Source organism: Pteropus vampyrus, unplaced genomic scaffold (genome assembly GCF_000151845.1).
Source record: "Pteropus vampyrus isolate Shadow unplaced genomic scaffold, Pvam_2.0 Scaffold520, whole genome shotgun sequence".
Taxonomy (NCBI): domain Eukaryota; kingdom Metazoa; phylum Chordata; class Mammalia; order Chiroptera; family Pteropodidae; genus Pteropus; species Pteropus vampyrus.
In genome coordinates this window covers 445,038-455,301 of record NW_011889301.1, presented here as the reverse complement: position 1 = coordinate 455,301, position 10,264 = coordinate 445,038, and the positions used below count along the sequence as shown (strand labels likewise).

Genomic DNA, 10,264 nt, shown 5'->3' with positions numbered 1-10,264 from the left:
TGCAGCACAAATACACGTATCCATTCATGGAACACAAAAATGACTCAAGAGTTTGAGTTGAAATGACTTAAAAGTTGAAATAATCATGCAAAAGGAGAAAAGTAACTAAGGACTCAGAAATGATTGACATATGTATCTCTGTCATTTTCCTGAGGGCACAGAAAATGAATATAAATAAAATATAGATAATGAAAAACATATAGTTACATATAATACATATTATTGTATAATATCTATAAACTTAGTCTCTAAACTAGGTTTTATTCTTTAAACAAACACAACTTTCACAAAACTCCTGTGCCCCTTAACTTGAGATATATTTAATACAGAGAAAAAATATTAAAACAGCAGGAAAAAAATCCAGGTTAACAAATGATTCACTGTTATTGGTAGTACAACAGCCAGAAGTGAGCAAAATATCAAGGATATTAAACTAATTTTCTTTTCCCATCCAGAGTGCATTTTATGATTTTATTTGTAAGAAAAAAGAAATCTGGAGACCTGGGGCATTGGGCAACATTTCTTCTTCATCCTCTTTGGAGCTCATTGATCCGTTTTGTACCACCTCTCCACATCCAACATCCTCAGCTAACCTTAATTCAAAAACTAGATTGGAGCTCCCATCAGGCTCACACATCGAGACTCTGGTTCTATAGAGGTACAGCAGATTACAAGTTTCAACCCAGCTACAAGAGCTGTTGGGCCACTCTTAGGGTGTCCTCTGCTGGCCACAGATGGAAGCAGGCGAAATCTTTCCACATTTAAGAAATGGTGAAGAAAGGTACTGGGGTGATTGCGAAAGAAAAAAAAATTTAAATAAGAATCCCCAACCCCAAGCATCTTAGCCATGAAAACAGGATTGATCATATTAAAACTTTAGAAAAATACAAAAGCATCTTCAAGAATTTTAAAAATCAAAATCAAAAAAAAAGTTTTTGGAAGAAAGCAACAGCTTGTTTTTGTTTTGTCACTGAAAAAATGAGGAGTTAATGTTTACACTTTTCAGATAGCATTTTTGGTCTCTGGGTTTCAGAAATGATGTTGATAATGCAAGAGACAGTGGTTACACAGCTTGGGAGCTCCAAGATCACACTCCAGAAACCTTTTAAAAGTAAAAAAATAAACTGAAACAATAAAGAACTCCTACAACTCAACAACAACAACAAAACCAAACAACTCAATTCAAAAACAGGCAAAGGATGCTTGCTTTGGCAGCACATATAGAAAAATAGGCAAAGGACTTGATTGACATTTCTCTAGAAGACATACTAATGGCCAAAAAGCACATGAAAAGATGTTCAACATCACTAGTCATTAGTGAAATGCAAATCAAAACTATAATGAGATATCGCCTCGCAGCCATTAGGATGGCTACTACAAAAGAAAACAGAAAATAACATGTGTTAAAATGTGGAAAAATTGGAAACCTTGTGCACTGTTGTACAAGGAATGTAAACTGGCCGGGAATGTGAGAGGGTGCGGCTATGGTCCACGTGTCACTGTGGAAAAGAGTAACGAAACCTAAATGATGGGGTCTGGAGAGCTTCCAGGTCGGTGAACACATTGATGGGCTGGGACACAGACACAGCTAGAGGGCATGCAAGCTCCAAACTATTTCCCACACAGCTTGTCCTACGCATCTCTTCCCTTTGGTTTTTCCTGAGTTATAATAATAATAACAACAATAATAATAATAATAATAATAATAATAAACTGATAATAAACTTTTTAATAAACTGGTAATAGAAAGTGAAGTACTTCTCTGATTTCTGTGAGCTATTCTAGCAAATTACTGAACCCGAGGAAGGGGAAACCCCTGATTTATGGCTAGTTGGTCAGAAGCACCAGTCACAACCTGAGACTCGGGATTGGCATCTGAAATGGGGGGCAATCTTGGGGGACTGAGCCCTTAATCTGTGGGATCCACTATGGGTAATGTCAGAATTAAATTGTAGGACAACCAGTTGGTGTCCAGAGAGTTGGAGAACTGCTTAATGAGAAAAGGATCCCATACATTTGGATTCAGAAGTGTTTTGTGTATTGAGGAAACCAGTTTTATGTTAATATTCAAAAGGAATTGAAAGCAGGGTCTCAAAGACATAATTTTAAGCCCATGTTCATAGCATTATTCACAAGTAGCCAAGAAGTGGAAGCAACCCAAATGTCCATGGGCAGGATGTCCACTGAATGGATAAACAAAATGTGGCATATCCATATGATGGTGTATTATTCGGCCTTAACGGAGAAAACTCTGACACATGCTACAACATGGGTGAACCTTGAGAACATTATCCTAAATGAAATAAGCCAGCCACATAAAGACAAACACTGTGTGATTTCACATATATGAAGTATCCAGAACAGTCAAAATTTGTAGAGACAGAAAGCAGCATGGTGGTTGCCAGGGGCTGTGGGAAGAGTTATTATTTAATGGATATAGAATTTCAGTTTTGCAGGATGAAAAGTTCTAGAGATTGGTTACACAACAGTGTGAATGTATTTAACACTACTGAACTGTACACTCAGAAATGTTTAAGGTGGTAAATTTTATGTGTATTTTACAATAAATTTTTTTTAATTAAATAAATTGAAACAACACAATCACTCCTTCATTTGCTGCCCTGCCCACATCTGGCTCAGCTTCTATAAACTTAGAAAGTTAGAGCTTGCAGGTATTTGAAGATCCAGTTCAATTTTACAGGTTAAAATAACGGAAGCCACAATGCAAGGTGACCTGTGAAGGTCTTGGTGGGTTAGCAGTGATGACAAGACTAGAAGGAAGGGCTCCTGTCTCCCAAACTGGGGCCCTGCCCTGCACCACAATCCCGATGGGGACAGCCCACTTCCTGATGGAAAGAGTAATAATAACTCTCATCCACTCGGGCTCCTTCCCCAACACCATGGGTCTGGGAGGTCAGGCAGGCCTAGGAGGAACTACACCTTCGGCTACAGTCCACAAGATCTGAATTTCATAGCCCCCTGAACAAGCCTGGAAGGAGAAGAGAAGAGAAAGATGATCTACTTAAATGCTGACAGTGCATACTGAGTCTTGTATGTTCCACAGACTTATGCTGCAATTTTCCCCAACATGAACCTTAAAAGGAATATCACCCTTCAAGGCAGAGTGAAAAACTGACATACTGCTTTTCCACCTATCTACAATAATATTAGAATAGGAGGCATGTGTATAAAGTATTTTTTATTTTACTTTGGTGATTGAGAAAAGATACCAACATATAAGATCGAATCAAAGCTAATAAGTAGCTACTGGCAGTTAATAGGCAAATTTTATGAAAATAAAGTCATGTCTGTTTAAACTGGAAAAATATGTTCTCACTGGCACTTTGCTTTGGCTGGGATCTTTGAAATTAAGGCGAAGGTGCTAATAAGAAAATCATCACCATCACAGCACTGACCTTGTACCTCTTCTGAAGCACACGCGGTACCAGTGAACACAGCACAGACGTGTGGAGGAGCAAATGCCCACGCGAGACCTCTGGAAACAATCCTTCAACCAGTGGCTAATTTTGAGAAGCTGCTTTCGGCTGGTAAGGCTTTGCCTGGACACATTTCTAAGGTCGATAATGGCTCATTGTGCAGTGGCTTGTGAGGTAGATTCTCTTTCCATGGTGCAGACACTCCTGTTCATGCTTTTATCAGGGGGCGGTCTACGTCCCAAAAGTCCAGCTTCGCATTCCTCCATCTGAGAACATCCTCCCTGACCCCCAGACTGCAAGTCAGTCTGCAATTCTGCCCCAGAGTCTAACTCTTCAAATCTGAAGGGATGTTTTCTTCGTCCACGGGTTGTTCAGGTTTTAACTGGCTGCTTAGAGTTAAAAAGGAGTATCTCAAGCCCCCTGCCATACTGAAAGGAGAGGAAAAAAAATAGAGTGAAAATAAAGAAATCTCATACGCGGTACCTCTAGCAGTTGCAGCCATCTTTGTAAGCAGTCAGCCTAATTTGAAGGGAATTATTGAGTCCCCTGTTTTCTCCTCAAGTTTGTGGATTACTCTGTGAGTACTACCCCTCTTATTTTGCAAATCTTTAGGGGCAGAAAAAAGAGTAGAGCAACTCTAAAATAGAAACTTGGAGAGAAAATAAACGCTTGGTTATTACTGAATAAACTATATGTTATTACTGCCCCATGTCTGGGACCCCAAAATGCTTTTTAAAAGTATCTTCGTCACTCCTCTCAACATCCTTAGTGTACGGTGCTTTGATGGAGCTCAAGTTTAATGAGGTCCCCTTCACAAAAAGAAGACATAACTTAAGGGACTTTCCTGTGAGGAAGACAGATGAATTAGGTTCAGATCTTAGCCTCTTGAATTTTCATTACTCTCACCCCCATGATCTACATAAGGGAGTATGTCATAAAAATGCATGAACTGAATGATTTAAGTAAAATTATCTTAGAAACTGTAATGTCAAAACACCTGCTCTTTCACTTAATCAGACTTTTAAAAATTTATACTTTGCTAAAATGAATTCATTTAAAAATCCCACTTACCAAATATTTAACCCTACAAAGTTTAACACAGAGAAGATGTAGTCTCCACCAACTAACATCCCAATGTAGGCAATGGATACATTCTACAGAAAAAGAGAGAGGATTAGTCATTTTAAAAGTAAAGGATTTAGGGAGAAAATACATGTATATGGTGAAATCTGAAACTAAATATTTTAGTTACTTTGCATAGTCTTGTACATAGTAAGTGTTCACAAGATGTTGAATGAATGAAGTGAATGAATAAAAAAACTATTACATAAGGCTTTGTAAGAAATGAAGTAAACTATGACACGATAATCATAGAAAACTGCATTACTCATGCCCCCTTCCAATTCGCACGTAAGAAAAAGGTGTAAGAGTTGGACTAAAATCAGCTTTCCAGATCCCAACTCTTTACCAACTTTGGGTAGTGAATTTTAATCATATTGATCCTAAACTTCAACAGATTAGAGACATCTAAAAAATCTAAGCAGTATTCTGTCCAGTGTATTCTAGGAGTCCTCAGGGCAACCAACAGATAAGCCTACTGTGGAAGCATGTAGTTTTTCTCACTCATTCCAAGAGTTCACGTAAATAGAAAAAGCAGTTGTAGAAGAGAACTCATAACACCCCTACCCTTCTATTCACTTGTGTATATTTAAATGCGCATGCACACACACGCACGCACACACACACACATGCGCGCACACACAAATACCTAACACCAATCCATAAGCTTATTGCTTTATAATCGAGCATTTACTTAGATTAAAACAGTTCTTCACAAGGATTCCCTTCCTCAGTTGGCAGATTCTCTCAGAAAACCAAACTGTAGATCACAAGGTATCTTGGTGAGTGCAGAAATTTGGAATTTATTTCAGCTTTTTTTACTTCATGTTCACAGACTATTCCCTCCCACTACCCCCAATTTAAAAGTCATAATTTGTCTCTCCTTTTTAAATTAGCTAGTCCTCCCTCTGTTTTATGGATTAGGAGATGGGGAGATGCAAAAAGGGATCACCCAGGTGCGGCTGAAAATGCCACAAGCCTCCATTCTTACTACCACGGATAACAATAAAAATAAACTCTGATTGGATTCGCAGTCAAGTCCACAATTCGATTGTGCATCCAAAGGCTTCACTGGCTTACCTTGATGGCTCCAACCACCGCTGTCGTCAGGGCTGAGTTGTAATAGCTGCACAGCACCGTGGAGTACATCAACAGAAATCTGGGTGAGGAAGCAAACACTTGAGTGCATGCCTTATGGTGCTGATAACAAATTTTTAAGAAAACTCAGAGAGTGATCCACACACAAGTACTTTGAACAAATAAAAAAGAAAAACATAAAGATTTTATAACCTATATGTTAACAAACCTCCTTTCTAACTCCGACTTTTTACAGGAAAATGGTCCAGTCGCGCATTCGCCTAACTTTCTACCTCAGGTGTCCTTTTCATTTTGTCTGTCCCTTTCCCATGAGATTTTTTAAATGATCAGAAAACTTTTGTTTAACAATGTTACAACACTGGTTCGTAATCTTCTCTGTGCATGAGAATCACCTGGTGTACTTTTAACACACACTGTCTGGCAGAGGTTCTCATTCAATTGGTTTGAGGTGGGGCCCCGACTGATGATTCTAATGTACAGTCAATGCTGAGAATCCCTGGTGTTAGAAAGGAAAATCAGCTGAGCAATTGCTGGCTTTGGACAAAGGAGACTGAAATGAATGGATTCCCTATGTCGCTAATACTCTTGAACTCTGTTATCAAAGTCAATTCAATAGGCATTCAATGCTGATCAGCATTTTGACACTTACTTGTCAATAAAATGACTACAGAATTGTAACCAAGCACCAGACAAGAAAATATGCATACCCAGGAAAAGAATATAAAATCCAAAGGTAAAGAACTACATTGACTTCGATCAAGAAGTAAAGAAAATTAGAAGATTCAAGATGGCATAGAAGGTAGAGGCTATACACGCCTCCTCTAGCAACCACACCAAAATTATAACAAAACTACAGGGCAACCAGCACATGGAATTACCAGAGGTCTGTCTGAAAATAAGCCCTACTACAACTGGGTCACCTCAAATAACAGGTCACCTCAAAATAGTAGCAGGGGGTGGAGATGCAAAACAGCTGGTCCCACAACTGCAAATGGCAATCAAGAATCAAGAAGGCTATCTTGGCTGCAGAGTTTCCTACCCCAGCTGAAGAGTGTGGGGTCCCAAGGGGTCCTGGCTGCACACTGGGCTCCCCAGCACAGGATTCCAGTGCTGGGAAGAGAAGTTCCTATGACCTCTGGCTGCAAAACCAGCGGAGGTGCAGCTGAGTGAGACAGAGGGCTATGGGAAGTAGAGACTTTCCTCTTAAAGGGCCCATGCCCAGCATTACTCACTAATGGCCTTGCTCGCTCTAAGCTCCAGCTCCAGGGCAACTGTTTAAGGGGTGCTCAGGACACACAGGGTGGCACTGAGGTATTGGGCCCTGCTAAAGTGAATCCTGCTCTATAGGGTCAGTCCCTCACCAGCCAGTCCTAACAACCAATCAGCCCACGGGTCAATCCCTCCCACTGAAATGCAATCAGCAACCAAGGCTCAACTACATCAGGAGGGCACATTCAACTCACACAAGGGACACACCTTGAACACCTTGCTCAGGTGACCAGGGAAGACTGTGCCACTGGGCCCCACAGGACATCTACTACATAAGGCCACTCTACTAAGATCTGGAGACTTAGGAGCCCTACCTATTATTACATAGAAACAGACACAAGGAGGCAGCCAAAATGGGGAGACAAAGAAGCATGTCCCATATGAAAGAACAGAACAAAGTTTCAGAAAAATAATTCATCAAAATGGAGACAAGCGGATGGGGTAGCAAAGGATACCCAATCAGAACAGCAACAAAAAAAATTCCAAAAGAATGAAGACAGTTTAAGAAGCCTCTGGGACAACATCAAGCATAACTTCATAGGGGTACCAGAAGGAGAAGAGAGAGAGCAAGGAACTGAAAACCTATTTGAAGAAATAATGACAGAAAACTTCCCTAACCTGGTGAAGGAAATAGACAGACAAGCCCAGGACAAGCACAGAGTCCCAAATAAGATGAAGCCAAAAAGGCCCACACCAAGACATATCATAATTAAAATGCCAAAGATTAAATTCAAAGAGAGAATCTTAAAGGCAGCAAGAGAAAAGCAGTTAGTTAGTTATATACAAAGAAACACCAATAAGACTGTCAGCCTATTTCCAATGGAAACATTATAGGCCAGAAGGGCTTATAATGTTTTAATTATAAACAAAATATTTAAAGAAAACCCAGGACCTACAACCACGATTACTTTACCCAGCAAAGTTATCATGTAGCATCGAAGGACAGATAAAGATATTCCCAGACAAGAAAAAGTTAAAGGAGATCAGCACCACCAAACCAATATTACAGGAAATGTTGGAGGGACTTCTTTTAGAAGAAAAAAAATACATATGTATCAAAAGTCTAAATAAAAAATGGCAATCATTACATATCTATCAACAAGTACTTCAACTGAAAAAGAATTAAGGGCTCCAATGAAAAGAGGGTGGCTGAATGGACAAGAAAATCAGACCCTTATTTATGCTGCCTACAAGAGACTCACTTAAGATTAAAAGACACACACAGACTAAATATAAGGGGATGGAAAAAGATATATCGTGATACCCAGATAATACTTAGAGGGTACTGTGCTGAGTGGAGTAAGACAAATAGAGGAAGACAAATGTCATATGACTGCACGTATATGTAGAATCTAAAGAACAAAATAAACAAACAAACAGAAATAAACAAACAGAAACAAACTCATAGATACAGAGAACAATTTGAGGGTTACCAGATGGGAGGAGGTTGGGGGAGTTGGTGAAAAAGAGGGAGGGGATTAAGAAGTACGAATTGGTAGTTACAAAACAGTCATAGAGATAGAAAGGACAGCATAAGGAATATAGCCAATAATATTGTAATCACTACACATGGTGTCAGAGAGGCACTAGATTTACTGGGGTGATCACTTTGTTAGTTATATAGATGTCTAATCACTATGTTGTACACCTGAAACAAGTATAGTATTGCATGCCAACTATAACTGAAAAAAAGTTATTATTAAAAAAAAAGGAGAAATGAAGAAAATCAGCTTCAGCCTCAGTGTGGAGCAAAATGCCATTCACCTAAATCAGGTGATTAAATTTTGAAAGAGATAATACTCAAAACTGGTTGAGAATGAAACTGGAAAAATACAGAGAGAGCATAAGATGTGTTGGATTTTAAAGCTAGATCCTAGTTAGAAGGCAAGAACTTGGATGCCCTACTGACAGAGCAGAGGGTACCAGACTCCAAGAAAGGGCTCAGCCTGTGCACCTGGCCTTTGGTAGACAAACCCTGCAAGAATTTAGCACTCAGTCTGTGGTCTAGGCTCAAATCTCACATTGTTAGTGACATAATCAGAATCGTAAATCGAGATAGTTACCACTTTTGGCCTGAGTGTGTTTATTACTGTGAATGGTAAAGAAAAAAAGTAGAAATAAAATACATCAAGCTTTACCCTAAAGTTGAGGAATAAACTCAATTACAATCTTAAATTTTGTAGTCTTCTGAATAATGTGTCTTTGTTATTAAGGTAATTACAACAATTTGATAAGCTAGAGAACCCAACATATCGGTCTTTGTGGTTTTAATTTGGAATGTGCAATTGGTATTAGACTTGCAATTTTCATCTGAAAGGAGTAAGAAAATGTGAGTAAGGCAGTACACAGTACTTGAATGTTTAAAAGAAGCTAATTTACCACATTTCCAAGTTTGGTTATTAGATTTCAAAGAGTTGCTTAAGTGTGTAAAGCAACCTGGCCCATTAGCTTTGCTAGGGCCTCATTAGGGCTTCGAATTACTGGGGGGAAAAATCATGTAAATCACATTTGTAAATGCAGTTTAAAATGTTTAAAATTTTTTAAATTCACTAGATTGTAAATGGGACTAATTTACAGTAAATTGTTTAGGAGACTTTAACCGGTTAAACTTGAGTTAACAAACCATTAATCAAATAATGAAAGTAAACGTTCTCATGTTTATACAAAAATTACTAGCTTTATAAATAGAGCAACAGTATTTATAGATCGGGACTTACAAAAATTTAACTTTTTTTAATTTTTACAATTTTAATAAATTCGACATTAATTTAGAGCCCCAAGGAACTATAAATAATCCTACCATGTATAAAATAAAAAGATTAAAAACTCAGCGTGCTATTACTGAGTGCCAGCTTTGTTGGGCCTGGGTACATTACCCACAGCATCAACCGTGTTGGAGCTCAGAGTATACTACAATAATAGTGATTATTGCTCAGGGGAGAGGACTAACCCAATTTAGGGACATAAAAAAGCTTCCAGCAAGCTTCCTAACCTGGAGTAGAGCCCTAAACCTAAGACAATCATGGATGTTTTTAATTTTTGCTTAAAAATCCTAGTCTAGGGTTCCAATCATGTGACATTTTATCCTACGTTTTAGTAAAAAACACCTTAGTCTGCACTCAGAATTCACAGATACCTTGCATTTAAGATCACATATCCATCTACCATGAGTGTGGGCGACTAGGATACTCACCCACCAGATGGGAGTCCTGGGGAAGTCTGAATTAGCAGCAGTCCTCGGTAACAAGCAGATGACTAGACAAGAAGTCTAGACATCTGTTTGTTACCTAGGTAACAGTCTAGATAGAAAGGCTGCACTTCTTAGTATAACCACTAGGTAT

General features: G+C 38.8%; 1 protein-coding gene across 5 annotated transcripts in view; it reads right to left on the bottom strand.

Moving 5' to 3' along the window:
* Positions 1–3,182: 3,182 nt before the first annotated feature.
* SLC35D2 (solute carrier family 35 member D2) overlaps positions 3,183–10,264 on the bottom strand; it is a 55,048-nt gene continuing 47,966 nt past the window's right edge. For all 5 annotated transcript variants that reach the window (XM_011383473.2, XM_011383472.2, XM_023525042.1 and 2 more), the window contains 3 exons: positions 5,637–5,715; positions 4,509–4,591; positions 3,183–3,865 (listed from right to left, as the gene is read on the bottom strand). In XM_011383473.2, coding sequence (XP_011381775.1) covers positions 3,763–3,865; positions 4,509–4,591; positions 5,637–5,715 — 265 coding nt within the window. In that variant the 3' untranslated portion in view covers positions 3,183–3,762. The remainder of the gene's footprint in view (positions 3,866–4,508; positions 4,592–5,636; positions 5,716–10,264) is intronic.